Below are 22,023 nucleotides of genomic sequence, written 5' to 3' on the forward strand. Positions count from 1 at the left end.
GGGGACGTGTGGTAGATACACAACAGTATCTGCTATAGTCAACAGAATGTCAGAAGTTACGTGTGTCTCTTTGAGGCCAAAGCGTTTAATTTTTGTTTCTGGACCTTCTAGCCCTCTTCACAATGAGAAGAAAGTGTTTCAGATGGTCCAGTTGAGACAGGATGGAAGAGGGCAGGGCACAGCCACTCAAGGAATGACAGCAATTTAACACCAAAATGGTGGAAGATTCAACTCCCAGTTGGCCTTGAGGATTAAGCTGGTGGGAGGTTTGACTTCTAGTAGACCTTGAGCTTCATTATATGCTCTTTGTAACAGGGAGATAAACAACATGCCCACAGGCGCCATGACAGCCCCCAGGCTAACTGCAAAAGGCCAAAGAATGGCTGGTGGCCCAATTCCTGGGAATCCCAGCCCCTTCCCCAGGGCAGTTGGAATGGTCCCACTTGTAGGTGTGTGAAGCTACCAAGCCCACAAAAACTGGCAACACCACACCTAGCAGCCTTTTCCCCTCCCTCCTCTTTGGAGCCCGCACTCTGTCTTTGGAGTGTGTACCTACTTTTACTTTAACCTGAGCACCCAATTCCCATACCTCTTTCCTTGCCCTTCTCTTGCCTTACACTCTATGCAGTGTGTATCTCTCTAAATAAATCTACCCTTACTCAATGGTGGCTCCATTTGAATTCTTTCCTGTGCGAAGCCAAGGACCCACACATGGCGGGGCACGTTCCAGGGGCTCAACCAAGACCTGGGACATGGCCCTCCTCATGCCCCACATTTGTTTTTCCTGCATCACAGTTACACAGATGATGGGGCCTCTAAGACACTCTGAGTGATGACAACGAGCAGAGCCTATCACTGACCCACAGTAGACATGTTGTTTATGAGCAAGAAACTTTTGTTGTGAAATTTTGGTACTGTCTGTAACGTCTGCATAGCCCAGCTTACTTCTGAATGATTACGAGACCCTTATTTCACAATCATGACCCTCCTTATTCAGTTAGATGGGGTTAGGAGAAATAACCCACAAAAGTAATTCCTAGCTGGTATAAAAATTTATAACCACCACCGAATATTGTAACAACAATGAAAAAATAACCAATTATGAAAGAAATCAAGCTGAGCACCTTTAAAAATATTAACCCATGGATTCAGAGTTCAGACTCCTAATAGTACTGACCTACTGATGTATAACTATGATTTTAATAACTCTACAAATGGCAGCAGTGGAAACAAGAATGTGGCTGTACGTTGTTTAGTCTCCAAAATGGTATCTAGGTCATTCTGACAGGAATTTGGAGTCACTGTATTCTGATACATGAGTCTATTTTGAGGAGATAAATGATAACACTAAGGAAGAGTTGTAAAAAAGGGCAAAGTTTCTCCTTAATATAGAAATCTTTCTAAGTCCCTGGAGGAAATCCTATACCCTTTATATCTGTCAGCCAAGTACCAACAGTCTTAACCCAGTTATCTCAGTTAAGTAACGACATAGCTAGAACCAACACAGATCCATAATGGATACATTTAAAGCTACTGAAAAAAAAACCCAAAACACAAATTTCTTCCTTTTTCCAAAATAACGAATTTCATTTTTCTCTATCTTCTATCACGACAAATAAATATCATATAGTCAAGAGTACAGGCTCCCATCAGCTTCCAAGCGAGAATGAATTAGAGTCAATACTACTTAACAAAGTAGTTTCTTACGTGAGAAATTTTATTTTATGTTTGTAAGTTTGAAATCATTCAAAGAGAAGCAAGCACATACTTACTCCATAATTAGTGGTTCGTCTTGAAAAGTCCTATTGAGTACAGTCATATTGCTAGGATCTTTAAAAGAAGAAAATATATAAATGAACAGGCACTTTATATTATTTTTGATATCTGTACTTAGGGGAAAATATCCTTTTCAAAATTCATCTCTAATTAATTTCAACTATTACCATTAGTGAGACACTATAACTTAAATGAACATCAAATACGTAAAGATAAAATATTGGTACAGTGAAGACCATCATTACAGTAACTCCCTTTTGAGGCTTCAAGCTGAAAATATCTTAGATAAGTCTTCTTTAAATACAATTTAGCACTACAGCAGTTGACAAGGTTTTGGTGTCAAGAAGCCAAGATATGCAAAACTACTTGACTCTAAAATGTCCACGTCCTCCTCCCCTTCACCTGCCCTTGAAATCTGGCTCCATGAACGAGGCTGTCCATTCAAGTATAATTAATTGGCTTTTCAAAGAAGACTTGAAGATTTGTGGGTGGATATGGCAGACTGACTCTCAACCTTTAATCTTTTTGTGCTTTCCTATACTGGAGAGACTAGAAACCAAAAATAGCATTTCCCAGATATACTTGCGTCGAGATTCTAAATGAAATGCAAGTCTTGCCAATCAGATACACTATGAGTTTTGGAAGGCAGGAATGAGGTGAAGGCCGTGTTTCTGCCATTTCTGTCTCAATGTCTGATCACTGAATTGTGAGCATCAAGAGGCAGGGTACAGGGCACCCATTCTGCTGGTGAGCAAGAGTCATTTTAGCAGCTGTTGTGCAACTGGCCACTTTCTGATAGTAAAAAAGCAGTAGCTTCTTTGAAGGCTTTGAAGACTGTTCCTGAAAGTTCAACCTAGTGTCTGTTCTTTAGCTATCCCAGTAACTCTATAAGTCATAAAAACCGTTTAATAAATCTCCCTCTTCCTTAAGCTAACAAGTGTAGACTTTGTGTCTAGAACTGACCCCAGACCACTTCCAGGTGGAAAAAGAAAAATCAGAAAATAGACTTTTCAAGAATATCAGGCACATTTTTCCTTTAATATCCAGTATTAAATATTAAGAACTCTTAAAGCAAATTCACCTAATGTTTGATTTTGTCCCCAGCAGATAACAGCTCCTAATTCACCGCTGGCATGATTTTTGGGAAGATATGTCAGAAGGACATCCATTTGTGAATCTCCATCATAATCCCCCGGGACTACGCTTGTTATCAATGTACTGTGATTCCTGAAAGAAACAAACATCTTAAGAAGCAACAGAGTTATAAAAGAAAAGTGGCCTCTGTATTTGTACCGTACAAAAATATTTTCAATGCAAAATTTAAACATTCACAGAACTGATTAATTTCTTTTTTTAACATTTTTATTGATTTATAATCATTTTACAATGTTGTGTCAAATTCCAGTGTAGAGCACAATTTTTCAATTATACATGAACATATATATATTCATTGTCACATTCCTTTCTTTGTGAGCTACCATAAGATCTTGTATTTATTTCCCTGTGCTATACAGCATAATTTGTTTATCTATTCTACAATTTTGAAATCCCAGCCTATCTCTTCCCACCCCCCACCCCCTTGGCAACCACAAGTCTGTATTCTATGTCTATGAGTCTATTTCTCACAGAACTGGTTAATTTCATTCTTTTCTTTGATATCTTATAATTCTTCACGTATGTAGGCCTTTTTCGTCTACTAAAGAATTCAGGATGAATGCAGAGAGTCTCAGGAAACAAGAAAAACATGAAATCTTTACTAGGAAGAAGCTCAGTTTTACATTTAAGCACTAGCTTAGTCTTTTTACCTAGTTTTTTTCTTAAAGAGATCAGGACATATGATGGTGTTTATAACAAATGGAGGTTCATTATCAACTGCTAAAGCAGTGAGGCATATCACTGTCATTTTATACATTAAAAGATATCATTTATGAAATACTTAATTTTGGATTTTAATGCAGATTTGAAATCTACAGTGAAGACTAAATAATCATTATATTTCTAAAAGCCTTTCAAGATTCACAATGAAAAATAAGTTCTTTTTTTAACCAATCCTGGCAATACACTATCAAAACATATATACCGAATTTTACATTTTTAATAATAGAACAATTTTAAAATTATTTATATTAAACTTGAAAACTTAACAAAACATTCTGGAGTCTTGTCATAATGTTGTCTGAGTGACCCAACCTACAAGTAGGCCTTAAATTCAATTTATATTTAATTCTACTTAAGGGCAAATAGTAAGACAGTATGTTTCCAGTCTATGGACAATTATTTTCTAAATGGTATCAATATAAAAATATATATAAAATAGGTTTTAATTAAAGTGAAGATGAGGAAAATACTGAAAAGGATAAGATTAAGAAAAACAATATAATAATAGCTTTATTTTAATGCAGCTACTTACTATGTGTCAGATACTACATGAAGTACTTAATAGCTATTACCTGCTAATTTAATCTCCATGACAACAGATAGGAAACTGAATGTTTGGAGTGATTAAGCTGTTTCCAGTATTAAACAGCTAGTTAAATGGAATAGCTGAAATTCAAATTCAGTTGTGTTAGCCCATTGTAATGCCAGTTTCCTCAAAGAATTCTAACAATACTTTAACTTTCCCATGAAAAATATCTGGTCTTTAAAAATAAAGATACAGCAACCACACGTGCTGCTAAGTAAGCTGCATCTACAGTGTATATCACTGATGTGTACATGTGTTTGCATGTACAGTCACACACACTGCACATACTTGTCAGTAATACTTGTCCAAATACACTCATGATTTGGTGGCCAAAAGTACCCTGAAACAGAGAGTAACATACTACAAAGGGTTAGATGGGTACTTAACCAGATTTTATTTCTAAAACTGCCCAGCTTCCAAATGGTTATAAAAATAGGAAGTAGACGTTCTAAAGATATCAGATTTCCACATGTATTTACCTCTTCTTCTTTCACAGAACTGACTAAAATGATGTGGAATTTTTATTTTTTATTTTTTTAGAAAGTATAACCGTCAAAGACAAAAAAATGATGAAAGGATATAACAAATAGAGGGATGCTAACTGACTTAGCATGGCATGGAAACTTACAGTTGATCCATGAAGAATGCACGGGATTGGGGGTGCTGACCCATCATGCAGTAAAAATCTGCGTATAACGTTAGAGCTGGCCCTCCATATCTGCAGTTCTGCATTCACAGGTGCAACCAATTACAGATAGTGTAGTACTGCTGTATGTATTTAGTGAAAAAAATCTGTGTAGAAGTGTACCTGTGCAGTTCAGACCCATGTTGTTCCAGGGTCAGCTGTGTAAGCTAAAATGCTTGGAGAAAAAGGATCAAGAAGCTTTATGCCCTGAAGAATCTCTGAAAGTCTCAGAATTTGGAGTCATCAGAAATAGACAAAAGTGAGGCACAAGGCTAAAAACAGGTTAAATCAAAAATCTGTATTGTGAGTGAAGGTCCTTTCTTCCTCCTGTTCAATCAAGTAGTTTATCTGTGGGAACTTTCAGGCATTAAATTTAAGTTACAGGAAAGGGTAAGATTTTGGCCTTAAGCTAAAAACAAGGAGTTAATAGCCTATAAAAGGAACAGTTTGGCCCTTGCCCCAGTCCCTGCCAAATTCCTAGGATGCCATCTGCCAGGAACACATCATTAGGGCAAGAGTCCCACCATGCAGTTTACAATTAGTGCTTTAGTACCTTATTCTTAGTATTGTATAATAAGTAGACACCTGCCTTTTGGAGAAAACCACAAATATTAAAGAAAGCCAAAACATAGCAATAAAGAACCTGAAGGAAACAGAAAGAGTGGAGAGAACAAAAGAAAATTTCAAAGCTACGCTTGAAGATGTAAGAGAAGGAAATATATCCATTAAAAAAAAAAAGAACAGCATGTCAAGAGAAAACAATACGAGAACAAAAAATACTTCTTAAAGATAAAAAATATGACAGCTAACGTAAAAAATTTCAATAGAAAGCTTAAGATAAAACTGAGAAAACTTCTGGTGGGGGGGGACACAAAATGAAAAAAAAAAAACCCACAGATAAAGTAAAGAAATAAAGGATGGATTCAAGCAGTCCAATAACCAACTCATAGGAATTCCTGAGATAGAGAATAAAAAATAATAATAATCAAAGAAATAATATAAGAACATTTCAAAAAGTCCTCAAGGATAGAAGCCTCCAGATTGAAGGGGCCCACCTAATGCCCAGAGTAATAAATGAAAAGTAATCTACTCTAAAATACATTATGAAGTTTCAGAGAAAAACGATAAAGAAGAGATCCTAGCTTCCAAAATTAAAAATAAAATAAGTCATATTTGAAGGATTATGGGGAAAAAAAACCAGCACTGGATTTTAAAAGAGCAACCCATGAAGCTAGAAGACTACAGACCAATCAAAGAGTGAATAGAAAAAGGTTTTGGAAATGGAAGGACATACTCATGCACCCTTTCTCAGGAATTTCCTGAAAGATACACTCCAGTGAAGTAAATGAAGAAGCGAAGAACAAAATGCCACAGGATGCAAGAAATAGGGCTCAAACGAAGACTAACAAAGGGAAAGTCTCCAAATAATACCTTTGCAGAAGCCCCAGAGAATGAATTCAGATCGGGGAGGAGTGCAGAGGACTCACTGGGGGGGAAAATGCACAAAAGGTATATGGAAGATATGGTGGAATGTCTGCGGAGAAATTAAGAATATGTACCAAGAAAATGATGCAATTTATTTTTTAAAAAATAATAATTTACTCTAGGAAGGAAAAACTAGAGAAATGAAATATTGTACACATAATCTGCATGGCTAGAATGTATACAATGATTACTGACCTAGCTAAAAATACAACATGTAACTATATGGAGATGGAGATCATTTGAAAATGCTAAATCTCTGTCTATGCTAACAACAACAACTACAACAAATCCAAGAGATAAAGATGATAACTCAAGAAATTTTAGTGTTAAAATTTATTTTAAAATATAGAAATAAACACCAGAAAACAGCCAGAAGTATTAAAAGAGGTTGCATTTGAGAAGGGAACAGGGGAATGAGGGAAGAAAACGGTGAAGGACAGTTATTTTTTTGAAAAACATACTAAATAAATAAAATAAAATGCAAGAGTTCCTAAATTTTAGAAGTATATAAAACAACATTATATTAAAGAAAAGGAAATGAGGATTAAAAAAAAAAACAAATTCAGGGAACCAAGTCCTTAATATCCTATAGATTCCTTAACTTTTAATCTTCCATGAAAAATCACTTCTAGGCAATTCATTTCTTGTACGTAATATTTATCAACTTCTCTTCCTACTCCAAGCATGCTGACATTCAGTTACCTCAGAACATTCCTCAAGAGGGATCCACTCCTGTTTATCCATTTATAACTTTCCCTCCATATATCAACGTTCTAACTGAAGGCCAATTTTTTTTTTTACATATGTATGAGTTTAAGTTAAATACTGTAGAATCAGAGCATGCATTAATTAGCCCATATGGGGACATCTTAAATTTTTAAAACAGTTTCCTAAGTAATGGCTAATCTTTCTACATACCAATTCTTCCTGCACAGGGTTAACAAGTAAATCAAATCAATTTAAAATACCATTTTCATCACCTCTCCTTTAAACAAGGACTTGCAATCATTCCCCACTTCTCACGGGAATTAGTTCAATTCTTTCTGATATTTATGAAGGTTCCTAGTCTGACTTGATCCCATCTTTCTGGTCCATAACTCTCCAAAGTGTACCTTCCACTTCTGCCAGGCAAATCTCTCCATCTCCTCTTCACAACATTCTGTTTCTACTGCCATCTCTTGTTAACACTGTGTTCCCAAACTTGAAAGCCCTCACTTAAATTTTACTTATCTTAAGGTCAAGCTCAAGTTCCATGACTTTCTAGAAGCTGCCACTTTAGCCTGTGCTGACTCATCTCTTCCTCACTGAACCCATCAGCAATCAATCCTTGCTTCTCGTAGTTTCAAAACTGTATTGGCTCACTGAGGGTCAGTGTGTTTTATGCAATGCAAATCATATTAAAAAAAAAAAACACATAGAACTATTATTTGAACATTTGAAAAATTCAGCTTGACTTGAATTTCCTCCAAATCACCTATTAGTCACCTGTGAGTCACTACATATTAGTCAATAAACAAAAAAATTAGAACAGAGGTCACTGACCCCAGTGCAAACTTCTCCCTCCCACCACCCACAAAACACACAGTTGACACGATGAGTCTATGAGAGAGCCGCTCCCACAGGAACACTCAGGATGAGGGACAATTCCCAAGACATTTGAGAAAGCATATCTGATTGCAAGGGACTGGAGGTTGCTAATGAAGGAAGAGAACTGAATCCAGTCAAAATTGTTTATTTTTTAAAGTAAATCATTTTTGAACTTTTGGTATGCTCACTGATTTTCCTAACAAATCACTTGTTACTCATACCTCATGACTAGTGGTTCTGTATCACATCACATTAGAGTAAAATTGATTTCAAAGATAATTCAACTAGTTATTGTATATCTATTATTATACTAATGACGGTTGTATAGAAACAAATACATTTGTACTTACTTCAAGGATACTTCTACTTTGGGTTTAAAATAGGGTGCGTTCTGGTCTGCCAAAAAGACGATTAAATCATTTCCTAAAAGAAGGGAATACATATTAGAAAAATGTTTCCCAATGGTTACAAGTGGTTACAAGCAGCTTTCTGGGCACTGCTCTCAACAAGAAAACTTTTATTTCACTCTAGTTCGTTAGCTATTTCAAGGTCAGTCCTTTTAGACTAATGGGATGGGGATTCCTAATAGTGTATTACAAACTCAATATTCAAAGCAGCAGAGAAACTGTAAAGATGAACATGGGAAAACATAGTTGCGCAAGACAAACTGGGGCCAATGGCTTCTGCCAAGAGTCAGGTAGACTGACTTAAAAGAAGCACAAAAAGAACATGCTTTATAACTATAGTATATGTCAAGACTTTTTTCCCCCAAACTGACAACTCAGCCCTTTATAAATCGCTTCAGTTCATCACACAGCTGCATCACACCAAGGGCACAGGGAACTCCAATTTGTAGTTATCTGACTAGTAACAAGGACATGATTTTTTTGTATTAAAGCAGAAAACACTGACTCCTCCAAGACCACCCTTTTGTGGCTCTGACAGAACCATCTCCCAGGTTGATGTGTTTTTGGAGCTCAATGAGCACTCATTGGAACAGACTTTTCAAATTGTTTAATCAAACACAAGGCATCTTTAAAGTTAAGGGGAGAGTCTCTGTTCCCAGTTTGGACAGCGTAGCTACAGGTTAGACAGTATGTACCCTCCTTGCAATAGACAGTCATACAGAGAAAGGAAAATATCCAGGGTCCACAAGAGCCTCTCAGGTCCTGGCAAGGGCCCCAAGAAATCCAGGACAAGATCTTGTCAGTCAAATTCTGCGTAAGAGCTTCACTTCCTTCCTTCACAGCCTTGACCTTAAATAGTACCTGCTTTGTGGGTATTCAAGAACAAACACTAAGACGGTCTAATGCCAATTGTCAGCATCACGACCTACAAAAAAGTTTGTTTAGTGATGATTAAAACAAAGAACTCCCAAGAATCTCAAGCTGGCAAAGAAAGAAGAGATTTGAAATAGAAGGATGGTGACCAAAGCAAGCAAGTTTTTTTGCAAAGACTAGGCAGCTCAGAAGAGAGAAAAACCTGCAGTTTGAGAATCTTTTCCCAAGGAGACGCTGGGTTTACTACTGGTCCCTGCAAAATGCTTGTTTGAGCTGTGGAGTGTTTAGGGCCTTGGGAGGGCTACTACAGTAGTTTTCAAGAAGCCTGGGACGCTGACAGAGGGAGAGGCGTGTGAATTAGGTCAGTGAGGCAGGGAGAAATCCCCTATAAGAGGAAATTGTCAGTTGCACCTTTTCCAGTTCATCAAAGTGGGAGGCTGGAGAAAGTAAAACAGACAGTAATGAAGGGGACTTGAGAGGCAAAAGGCGCAAACTATAAAGACTACGGGGAATCAGGAAGGACTTCGGAAGGCAGGTGATTCCATGAAGAGGACGGGGTGCGTGAGTGAAGGCCGCGGACTTCTCAGGAAACACAACAACCGGGGAGCTTCCAGGGCTTGTAGGGGTGAATCAAACTGTGGAGCGGCCGGGCCAGGACCTGGGTTCAGAAAAGATGGAGAATACCGGCAAGCTGTCAAAAGATGCTGGAGATAAGGGAGAGAGACAAGGCTGATACAGAAAGGCCGGGAAATGCAAGAGGACTGGCCGTCCAGGCACAGGGTGTGGGGAACAGCGAGAGGGGCACGCGGACAGAGGGAGGGCCGGGCAAGCACTGACTTTCCCGCAGGACGAAGAGGTCCGTCTGCTTGTCAGAGTTGAGGTCTCCGAAGGCCGCCAGGGTGCCCCAGGCCTCGGCCCCAAAGAGCTCGGCCGTGACGTTGTGCAGCGCCCGCGCCGGGGCCGGCCCGACTCCCAGCAGCGCGAGCCCCCAGAGCAGCAGCGCCAGCAACACCCAGGAGGAGCCCGGCAGCCGGCCCGCCGCCGCCATGGCAGCCTCTCGGCCCCCGCCCGCCGGCCCACTGCCGCGCTTGACGGCAGCCGGAAAGCACCGTGACGCCGGCCTCGAGAGCAAGGGCGCAGCCCGACGCCCGTACGATCGGTAGCCAGGTCCCCTCGCCCTCTCCCCGAGGGCCGCCCCTCTGACGCTCGGAGTTCCGCGGAGCTGGGCTGAAGCTCGCCCTCGCGCTCACTTCCGGCCGGCGCGCCTCCCGACAGTGTCGCGCGGGGGGGGCGGGGCCGGCTGGGCGGAGTTGACAGGCGGCCCCGGGGGTGGTGGCCGAGGCGGCGGCCCGAGCGCGATGGCGGGGCTCGTGGCCGAAGTAAACTGGAAGGTCTTGGAGCGGAGAGCCCGGACCAAGCGCTCAGGTTTGACTGGCTGGGGCGCCACTCCTTCCCCCGCACCGTGGGCGGTGCTACCCCGCAGGCGCCTTGGGCGGGAGGCAGACGGGTGTCCTGGAAAGAACGTGTGCTCGCGTGTTTACCCTTGGAAAGCAAGCGGTGGTCCCTGCCTTCCTTTTGATGTCTCCGCCCCATGTCTAGAAATTAGGTGGTTGGCCCACCTTTACTCCGTTATGTTCCCTCAACTCTACTTCGTGTGTGTTCCCCCTCGGAAAGTAAGTGGTGGTGCCGACTTCGCCTGGAGGCTTCTGTCTTAGAAATCAGGCGGCGGCCTGGAGTGTTCTCCCTACGTATATTCCTCCCCGAAAGTCATTCTTGAATATGACTATTTTCTGGTCCTAGAAAACCGGCGGCAGCTCATTACCTTGTTTCATATCTCCCATTCACATTACTCACAAGTTCTGAGCTCTAGCCAGTTATCTATGTGGCAGAAAATGATGGGGACGTGGCCTCAGGCCACGAAGGAGGTCATGTTGAGCGTAGTTAGGGCTCAGAAGGAAGTGGGCCCCTTTCCTGGGCAAGTGGCCCCGGGCCGCATAGTTCCCAGTTGTGGCTCTCAAACCCAAGGCCACGTGGGTCAGAATACGCTGCGCAGGCAGTTACAACAAACGGTTCAAGTGTCCTGAGCTGACTTGTTAAAATTGCAAAGTCACGACTTGGAAGTTAGCACTTGTGCCTGATAACTCATCTGAGAGCCAGGATTGAAACTTCCCTTATTCCTGGCTGGCTGGACGTAATCTTGAACTTAAAGTGTCCCTATAAACAGGAAAGATGGGAAATGACAAGTCTTCAACTAACAATCTTTCCTTTTAGAAGATTGATGTTACTATATAAATTAGTGATGGGAGATGCTAATGTCAAAGTTGATAATCTAAGAACAATGAAACGCGTAACCGTAGGAAAACTAACTGCATTTGCATTGAAAGTCAGCTATTTACCATTATATTTTGGCCTTTTTGTTTGTTTTTTCCTCGATTATTTCCTGTTATATTTCGGGTTTTCCCATTTATGACGTTCTTAGTTGTTTGTTGTGCACGATGTTTTGTTTTTAATTTGAAGAAAGTGTCTAATTTCATAAATCATACAGGAGAAATTCACCCTAACTTTGTTGTTTATTTCATTCTTTTTAAACCTTGAAAAAGTTGTGCACTTATTTACTTAGGGTTAAACCAAAACTACCACTTAAGTATGAGAGAATTTTTCAAAAATTAGTCTTTAGTATACTTTGGAGTCAATACATTTACTTAGAATAGTCACGTTTTTGTTTCTCAAACGTTTTGTGTCATATTGAAGTATTGAGCTGACCACTATGAGTCTATCTGGGCTATAAAAAGTGTTATTAGGTTAATAACATCTGGTCAAAGAGAGTAACTGGAGTTTTCTTACAGGGAACTGAGCTCTACCCTCAACATAAAATTTTAAAGCATTTCTCTTTTCCTTTAATAAACATACAGAGTTTATTTTCCTCTTCGTTCTTATTTCCTCTGAACTGCATGTCATAACAGTAAGCTTTGAAAACCTACCTTCTCTTTCTTAACTGAGAAAAGAATTCAAATTTTATTTAACTATTAACATTCAACTGTTGTTGAATGTAGTAACTTAAATCCAGTTTCATGTACAAACTAGTTGAGCACATAGTGTAAATGTTAGACTAATTCCTTTGTTTTGGAGCATCACAGCAGTGAAGGAGATACCATTTGAAGTCATCCCTCCAATTAGTTGAAGTTTCAGATTCTTCTGGTAACTATGAAGTGTAGACTATAAAGTTCCTTGAGTGAATTGTTGACTTCCTGTGTCATTCAAGGCAATCACCCTGATTCTGTTTGTTACTTTTAGAAGAACTGAGTTTTGTTTGAAACTTGGACTAACCTGACTCTGATATAGACGCCACTGCAAAGTTCTGAGCATTGTTACATAGTAGCATAATCACTTCCCTGCTCAACAAAGGAGGCTACTTTTATGTAATGTTTAGTAAATGGCTATTATGTATTTCCTGCCTCATCCATGTAAGCAAATGTAATTTATCAAAGCAAAGAAAATCAAATTCTCAAGTCATAAAAGAGAAAATAAAATTATAAGGATCCTCAATTATTGTCTTTGTTGCATACTGCATCATGTTAATAACTGCTCACACTGCTTTTAATTAATCTAATGCTGATTGCTTCTAACCTTCACTAAACAGTTTTGAAAATTGCTATAGTTTAGCCTGCGACGCTTATGATTAGAGTCAACAGTTTGAAATGGCCAGCTCACCTGATGCAGTCGTCTCTTCTCCACCAGCTTTCTTAAGGTCTGGTAAGTGTGTAGACCCCAAAAGGGTCACTTGGTCATTTTAAATATCTTTGTTTCTGAAGATTGATGTCACCATAGGATATCATTTTGGCTTTATTTTCCCTTTGATGGACCCAAGTCTGAGCACCATTTCTGCTATTGCAGGGCTCAGGTTTGCACTGTATGTTGAATGTGGCCTGTGGTGTTGTGAGAGGCGTGGGCAGTGCAGAGTGGAGCCTCTGCCTTGACGCTCCTTCTGTTTGACCAGGGGCAGTTTCTCAGTGTCTTGGAGCCTTAATTGTCAAATTGGCACATAAGAAGTTTCCTTAATGATTTTTGTCTTCTTGCTTAATACAGATAGCTAATGAATTAGACATTTTTGATCAGTGTCCCAATTATTTTCTCTTCATCAACTCCCTGAGAAGTAGATATTTTTATATACATTTTCATAGACAGGAAACAGAAGCCCACAGAGTAGAAACAGCTTGCTCTAGGTCCTGAGACTGTTAGGTTTCAAGGCCTTGTGCTTTGCCTTCCATCTCATGGCTTCCTGGTGAAAGGACTAGAGGAGATGTTGGCGCAGTGGCTCTTAGACTGTCGTGCTGGTGAGAACCTCTGTAGGCTGGATGAAAGCTGTGCAGTTGCTCCTCAGTTGAGTGCCTAGGATTTTGAAAACAATTCAGAAGAGGTCCGTGTATCCAGGGAAGACTATGTATGGGTTCCCACTGGGAACCCAGGCCTTTGAATGTGTCCAGTCTCTCTTTCCGGAAGAAGAAAAGGGCTTTGTTAAGTGGCCATAGAGCTAAAATGAAGACTATAGACTTTTAGACTTTTTCCTGTGGGTTGCAACTCACTTTGGGCCGTTTAAAACCATTTTTCCCAGTGTGAACACTGGGAAAAGCCTTTTGGCAAGAGACTGCTTTGTCTCTAATGTGCCTTAAACAGAATATTTAAGCCTCAGGACTCAGTAATAAGTAAATGTAAGATGAGCCAGTCCAAACAGTGACAGTGAAAAATTCTTTCTTTTTGGCTTCACCATAACCATCAGAAATGGTTCTCTCCCTTTTTTCCATTTATATTTCAAGTCCTGTTTTGGCAAGGTGGAGGTGGAAAATCTTAAAAGAAAACAAATCGGAGCTAGCTTAGGGAAGAGTTGCAAACAGGAGAAAACAAAGTATATACTTTAAGAAACAAAAATGATCCGTGTCTTCAGCTGTCATCTGCTAAATGACAGGATAGTATATTATATGTAACACTGCCAGTTGATTTCTGATTTAATCTGTGAACTAAGAGAACAAGAGGACATAACAGCTTTGAACTGTGCTTTCTTTTAAGCACCAGGCTGTTTTCCATCTTGGCTTTCCTAGTAAGAGGTTGATGGGTTTTCACTAGAAGAGTCATTCAGTAGTTATAGGAAGATGGAATGCTAAAGATACGCTTTTATGCATCTGTAGTTCAGAAAGTTTCAAAATGCAAGATCTATGCTGTAACATTACATGGAATGTTTAGAGGCATATACGGGAAGTTTTTCCAATACTATATTATTAAATCTAAATAGAGAACAGCAAGAAACAAAATAGAAAAAACACCAAACTTGATTATTATAAGCCATTTAAAAGATGGATTTCTTATAAATTACTTTCAATATTTACATTTGGGGTTTGTCTAACCAAAACTTAGTGATGACTAAAGAAATACTTAAACCTTTTATCTGTTAAATAGAGTGGTTTGCATTATAGTTTATCTGCTAATTTAGAAACACTGCATTTATGTTGGAAAATGATTTGTTTTCCCCTATGGTAGTTCCTTGGACGTTATCTTTGGAGGAGAGTATTTTATGGTGTGATTTCATTTAACAGTCATTTTAAAGCATATCTTGTGTTCACAGCTGAGCTTTTCCCTGGTACTTTTGACTAGAAACTATCAAATGTTACCAAAGATGAAAGCCAATACCTTGATTTTGGAAAATTGGTTTCCAGTATGCCTAGATTGTTTAGGCATTTTAACCTTCCTTATTCTTCCTAGATTTGTTTCTGCTATTTTTGTTCTTTATTTCTACTCATTATTAAATTTAGTGTGTCCTGTGTTTCTGTGTGTGCATGCTTGAGTTGTGCTGGGACTGCTAATGTGTCAGCTATTAGGGAACGAGTGTAGCATTCAGTAACTGAGATTACTTCCATTTTTCTTTTGACTACTTCAGTTATACATTAGGTTAGCAGAGTTGGTCAACTGTAGCAATCACATTGGCATTACAGTTCAGTTTTTTGTAGTAATTGTTACGACATTTTGTGATGAGGTAAGACATATCTTGCATTTTTACTTTTATTCTTAGAAGAATAGATAATTTAAAAATTACTCCTTGAAATGAACCATTGGCTTATCTCTGTCTTGGCTCAGCATGTGACCTGAGTTTTTATTTTTACTTACTTCTTTTTAGGTTCTTTGATTAATTTGATTCGTTGGGCATATCAATACCTGGTATGTTCTGGGCAGAACTCAACTTTTTATTTTGTGTGTCTGACACTCTCTTTTTAGGTGTTTATTTAGCAGCCTTGTTTTCAGCCTAGTTTATCAGTCAAGGGATCAAAAAGGTTAAAGAGACTGTAGACCTGAGTTTCCTGGACTGTTATAGGTCATGGCCCCTTTTAAGAGTCTGAGGAAAGCACACATTTTGTGTTCAGCTCTGCCTGATTCTAGTCCTGGCTCTGTGTTCTTACTATCTCTGATCTTGAGTAAGTTGCTTTACATTTTTGAAACTTGGTTTCTTTCTCTATAAGAATAAGGATAATAAAACTTATCTGTAGGGATTATTATGAGGATTATATAAGATACTATATGCAAAACACTTGATATTCAGTAGCTGCCCAATACACTTTATTTTTCATCTTTCCAAAAAATCATGTCTTTTACAATGTTGCTGGTGTGTATTTAAGAGTAGAATTTACAAAAGCAGACAGTGTTGCTTATTTCTTTCCCTCATTTTGATATTTACCCTCATAGTAGCCATTTGATTAAGAAAACTTGTTATGCTAAAATGCAATTAGATGAAATCAGATTACCCAGAATCTATCTCTCATTTTAATCTAAGTCCATTTCTTTTTTGTCAATAATCATACAAATCTAAAGCAATTGTTTCTGAAAGTTTCTGTGGAAACTTCTGTCACACAGCAAGGAGACCAGTCATTATTTTACATATAGTTAGAAGATATTTTTGTGTTACGTTGGGTGTGCAGCGGGTTCCGTTCAAGTAAGGTGGAATTTTCAGAAGAACTTGTAAATTGTATCCTGCTGGGAGCTCTGATCTCTTTTTACTCAGTCCTGCCCTGTAATCTTACAAGATTTAGGAAATAGAAGCTATATGATATGGCTTAACTCCCTTGACATGAATCTCATTGACCTTAAAGCTTACTTTCTTTCTGTGTCATTATCCTCAGCAAAGATGATTCTTCAGATTTTATAAGTGAAATGATTTCTTGAAGAGTACAATGGCTCGTCTCACTGCTTTAGATGTTACAAAATACTCAAATTGTGTATCCTATAAACTCTTTTTTCCTCTTGCTGTTTTCTTTATCTTCAGTCTTCTGTGAAGCCAGAGAAAGAGTAAGAGGAACACCCCAGAATTCCTGTTTCTAATCTAGGTGCTTGCTGAACATTTCCAAATGGGTGTATATGATAGACATCTCACATGGCCAAAGCAGAACTTTCATTTTCTAATTCTATTCCTACCACCCCAATGTATGCCTGCTTAAATCTTCTTCATTTCAATAAACTGAAGCATTATTCTTCCAGCCGCTAAGATAAAAATACAGACATTATTCCTCATTCCTTCACTCTTTTTTATTCAGTTTATTTGTAAATCTATTCCAGTTTCAGAAACATATACCAAAATCTGCCTCTTTTTCTCCAACTGTACTCCTACCTCTCTAGTCTAGGCCACTTTCATCTCTGATGTGAACTACTGAAATAGCCAAGTTTCCTGTCTTCATATTCCTGCCTCACAGTACTCTATTCTCTACCGAGCAGTGAGAAGAATCTCTTAAAAATCTGAGTCAGTACCATACTGCTGTGATTATTGTAGCTTTGTGGTATAGTCTGAAGTCAGAGAGTGTGATTCCTCCAGCTCTGTTCTTCTTTCTCAAGATTGTTGTGGCTATTCGGGGTCTTTTGTGTTTCCATACAAATTTTTAAAATTTTTGTCCCAGTTCTGTGAAAAATGTCATTAGCAATTTGATAGGGATTACTCTGAATCTGTATATTGCCTTGGGTAGTATGGCCATTTTAACCATATTGAGTCTTCCAGTCCAAGAAAACGGTATTATCTTTCTATCGGTTTGTGTCGTCTTCAGTTTCTTTCATCAGTGGATTACAATTTTCAGAGTACAGGTCCTTTGCCTCCTTAACATCGGTAGTCCTAGGTATTTTATTGTTTTTGATGTGATGGTAAATGGGATTGTTTCCTTAATTTCTTTTTCTACTATTTCATTGTTAGTGTATAGAAATGCAATTGATTTCTGTATATTAATTTTGTATCCTGTAGCTTTGCCAAATTCATTGATGAGTTCTAGTTGTTTTCTGGTAACCTCTTTAGGATTTTCTACATATAGTATCATGTCATCTGCAAATAGTGACAGTTTTACTTCTTTTCCAGTTTGGATTCCTTTTTTTTTTTTCTTTTTCTTCTCTGATTGCTGTGGGTAGGGCTTCCAAAACTATATTGAATAAAAGTGGTAAGAGTGAACATCCTTGTCTTGTTCTTGATCTTAGAGGAAATACTTTCAGCTTTTCACCATTGAGAATAATGTTAGCTGTGGGTTTGTCATATATGGCCTTTATTATGTTAAGGTATGTTCCCTCTCTGCCCACTTTCTGGAGAGTTTTTATCATAAATGGATGTTGAACTTTATCAGAAGCTTTTTCTGCATCTGCATCTGGCACAAAAACAGACACATAGATCAATGGAACAGGATAGAAAGTCCAGAAGTAAACCCATACACTTATGTTCAATTATTCTATGACAAAGAATGCAGGAATATACAGTGAACAAAAAATAGTCTCTTGAATTAGTGGTGCTGGGATAACTGGACAGCTACATGTAAAAGAATGAAATTAGAATATTCTCTACACCATTTACAAAAATAAACTCAAAATGGTTTAAAACTTAAATGTAAGAACAGATACTATAAAATTCCTAGGCAGAAAACATAGGCAGAACACTCTCTCACATAAATTTCAGCAATATTTTTTTGAACCAGCTCCTAGAGTAACAGAAATAAAAGCAAAAGTAAACAAATGGGACTTAATTGAACTTAAAAGCTTTTGCACAGCAAAGGAAACCCTAAACAAAATGAAGAAACAACTTACAGAATGGGAGGAAATATTTGCAAATGACATGACCAACAAAAGACTAATTTCCAAAGTATACAAACAGCTCATACAGCTTAATATCAAAAAAAACAAACAAACAACTGAATCAAAAAATGGGCAGAAGACCTAAACATTTCTCCTTATCCAGATGGCCAACAGGCACATGAAAATTAGCTCAGTATAGCTAATTATTAGAGAAATGCAAATCAGAACTACAGTGAGGTATCAACTTGCGCAAGTCAGAATGGCCATCATTAAAAAGTCCACAGATAATAAATGCTGGACAGGATGTGGAAAAAAAGGAACCCTACTATACTGTTAGTAGGAATGTAAATTAGTGCAACCACTTTGGAGGATACTGTGGAGGTTCCTTAATAAACTAAAAATAGGCTTACTGTATCATCCAGCAATCTCACTCCTGGGCATATATGCAGAGGGAACTGTAATTCAAAAAGACTTAAGCATCCAAATGTTCATAGGAGCACTATTTTACAATAGCCAAGACATGGAAACAACCTAAATGTCCATCAACAGATGACTGGATAAAGAAGATGTGATACATATATATATATACACCATATATATGTGATATATATATATGGAATGGAGTACTACTCAGCCATAAAAAGAATGAAATAATGCCATAACAGACTCATGGATATAGAAAACAAACTATGGTTACCAAAGGGGAAAGGGCAGGGAGGGGTAAATTAGGAGTTGGGGATTAACAGACACACATTACTATGTATAAAATAGATAAACAAGGACCTACTATATAGCACAGGGAACTATATTCAGTTTCTTGTGATAACATATAACAATGGAAAAGAATCTGAAGAGAAAAAATATATATGTATGTATATGTGTAACTGAATCCCTTTGCTGTACACCTGAAACTAACATTGTAAGTCAACTGTACTTCAATAAAAAATTGCAAAAAGAAAAATAGAAGTCAGATCATGTCACTTTCCTGCAGTCCTTCATTACCTTTAGCAGTAAATTCACAGCCCCTTTCCTTGGGTGACCTTAGGACACCTGGCTCTTGTCAACTTCTCTGATCTCCTCATGGAATACTCCTCTCTCCCCCAGTGCTCTTCAGCCTGGCATGCTTTGGTTCCTTAAGACACAATTTGTTTTCATTTAGGCTCTCTGCTACAGCTATTTCCTCTGCCTGAAATGCTCTCTTATCCTGCTATTTGGGTAAATCCTTCCTTTTGGTCATCATTTTGATTTATATCTTAACCTTCTTAGAAAGGCCTTTTCTGCCTTCTGAGTCTAAGCAGCCCTCGCACACATCACTCTTAATTTTTATTTTCTGTAGTATACTTCTTACTATTTGACATTTTTCTCTTAGCTTCCCTGTCCCATATGAGAGAAGAGACTTCATCTGTTTTGTTCATTCCTGTATCCCTAGAGCCCGGAAGAGTGCCTGGAGCATAATAAATGCTCAGTAAATCATATTGCTTAGAAAATCATATTACTTATCATACCATAGTCCTTCCTGCCCCTTTTGATACTCAGTGTTATAATGTGGTTAGTATATGGACTTTAGACTCATAAAACTAGGCTCAAATCCCAGTATGAAACTTCTAAACTATGTGAACTGCTTTTGCACTTACTTTCCCTAATTATACAGTAGGAAATAAGAGTATATCCTTCGTAAGTTCATTTGTGAGGATGAAATAATGTCTGTGAAGTACGTAGTGGTTATAATGGTACGAATAATAACGATAATGGTTATGTTGATGATGACAACAGTGACAATTTCAGTAGCTAATTTTTATTGAGTAATATGTGACAAGTAGTATTCTCTTTAAATCTAACAGCAGACCTGTGTTATAAGACTATCTCTGTTGAAAAACCAAAATACAAGAGGTAAGGTAACTTACATAAAGTCACACAGCTAGGAGATAAACTCAGCCAGAGCCGTTGCTCCCAGCCATTGCAGCCTTCTTCTTCAGCATGCATAGTGCCTAGTAGTCCATCAATGAATGATAGATTGTTGTTTGCATCTTAGCGATATTCACTGCTCTTCTCTCACTTGTGTCAAATTAGCTAATGTTTATTGGACTTAGGATATTGTGGAACGTTAGTAATAGACTTGGCCCTCTGTACCCGTGGGTTCTGCATTCTGTGGATGCAGAAGGCTGGCTGTACTATGCCATCTTATTTAAGGGACTTGAGCATCCACGGATTTTGGTGTCCTTAACAGGGGTGGTGTAGTGGAACCAATCCCCCATGGTGGATACCAAGGGGTGACTGTATATGATACTGGTCTTAGCGAGCTCATAGCCCGATGGGACTTTGTGCAAAAATTAAGATGACTTCATTGCTTTTGCATACGTACAATGTCTAACTCTCTCCTGGCCTCTTCTAGTTGTTTCCTACTTAACTTTGCTGCATATAGGTATGACCTCCTGTTGTATCACCTCTCTAGCCAGTCTGTTCTTCAAGTTCTTACCTGAGTGGTTCTAAAAGAACTGATCCTGTTATTCCCTTGCAGCTCTCTATTCCTGCAGGATTAGCATGGGACTTCAGAGAAGGTGTCCCTGGAAGTGATGTTTGAGGTGCAGGAGGCAATAGGAGGCAAGTGAAAAGTTGGGGTGAAGTGGATTCTAGGATAGGATCTTGGGGATACAGCTGGATATTTGAGGACAATATCATAAAAGGTTAAAGCACTGAATGACAGCAATAGGAGAGAGAGGATGGCTGGGAGGAGCAGGGCATTGGGATCCTTTAGATATGGAAGGGAAAGTTATTGAAAATTTGAAGTAATGAAGTAATAAAGCCTGAGTAATAATTTATGAAGATCCTTTGGCTGTTCTGTAAATAAGCTGGAAAGTGATGAGAAGGCAGGAAGCAGCCTAATGGCAGAGGCCAAGCGCTATATGTCTTGATCTCTATGTTTAACAGCTAGCCTAGTGCACGTTGCTGGGCATATGGGGCACTCAGTCCACATTTGATAATGAATGGCTATGAAAGTTCAAATATTGACTCTGTCATCAGTCTGCATTCGTAAAATGTGGCACCTTGATTATGCATTAGATTCTATCTACCATTTTTAAGGTCTTTTTGACTCAACAAAGTAACTTTTAGAATGTGGCCCAATATAACAGAAAATTTTCTGTGTGTTTATATAGTAAATTCTTATAGATCTGTATCTTATTTTTATATCATTATGATAATCTCTGTCCGTATTTTAAAGTGGCAGATTGACTATTCTATTTCTGAGGAATAATCTGCAAAACCACACAAGGTGCTGCCATATTTGCTGAAAGAGACAGACATTTGATTTGCCTGTTAAAAGATAAGAATTTGTGGGAGATATGAAGATTTTTGTTTGTTTGTTTTTATTGGTAAACACTTGTGCAGTTAGGACTTGTCTTCTGTGATATTTTTGAGTCTTGAAAATAGACCCAAAACGGATTTGAAAATAATCCCTGAGTAGAAAACAAATAAAAGAAAATTGTAACTGCATGTTAAATATACTTGGTCTGGAAAATTTGGTGAATGCTTTGCGATGGTTCATTACAGTTTTCTATGATATGTTTGTAATAAATTCACACTTGTTTTCATTTTTGTCATATTAGGCCTTGGTTGCCTTGATTAGAAGTGGTTTTAAAAAGATGAAAACATTGCTGTTTTTAATATTA

The 22,023-nt window shown here is 38.4% G+C and overlaps 2 protein-coding genes across 5 annotated transcripts in view; one reads left to right on the plus strand and one right to left on the minus strand.

Moving 5' to 3' along the window:
• Positions 1-10,459, minus strand: part of ITFG1 (integrin alpha FG-GAP repeat containing 1) — a 206,926-nt gene extending 196,467 nt beyond the window's left edge. Inside the window, exons 1-4 of the mRNA XM_006191341.3 lie at positions 10,115-10,459; positions 8,348-8,420; positions 2,858-3,003; positions 1,773-1,830 (exon numbers count right to left, since the gene is read on the minus strand). Of these exons, the coding sequence (XP_006191403.2) occupies positions 1,773-1,830; positions 2,858-3,003; positions 8,348-8,420; positions 10,115-10,325 (488 nt within the window). The 5' untranslated portion in view covers positions 10,326-10,459. The remainder of the gene's footprint in view (positions 1-1,772; positions 1,831-2,857; positions 3,004-8,347; positions 8,421-10,114) is intronic.
• A 16-nt stretch (positions 10,460-10,475) lies between these two features.
• Positions 10,476-22,023, plus strand: part of PHKB (phosphorylase kinase regulatory subunit beta) — a 164,507-nt gene continuing 152,959 nt past the window's right edge. For 2 of the 4 annotated variants that reach the window (XM_032486250.1, XM_032486251.1), the window contains exon 1: positions 10,476-10,702. In XM_032486250.1, the coding sequence (XP_032342141.1) occupies positions 10,636-10,702 (67 nt within the window). In that variant the 5' untranslated portion in view covers positions 10,476-10,635. Of the gene's footprint in view, positions 10,703-12,917; positions 13,031-22,023 lie in introns of all 4 variants that reach the window. The other 2 variants (XM_032486252.1, XM_032486253.1) reach the window with 2 other exon arrangements.

Source organism: Camelus ferus, chromosome 9 (genome assembly GCF_009834535.1).
Source record: "Camelus ferus isolate YT-003-E chromosome 9, BCGSAC_Cfer_1.0, whole genome shotgun sequence".
Classification (NCBI taxonomy): domain Eukaryota; kingdom Metazoa; phylum Chordata; class Mammalia; order Artiodactyla; family Camelidae; genus Camelus; species Camelus ferus.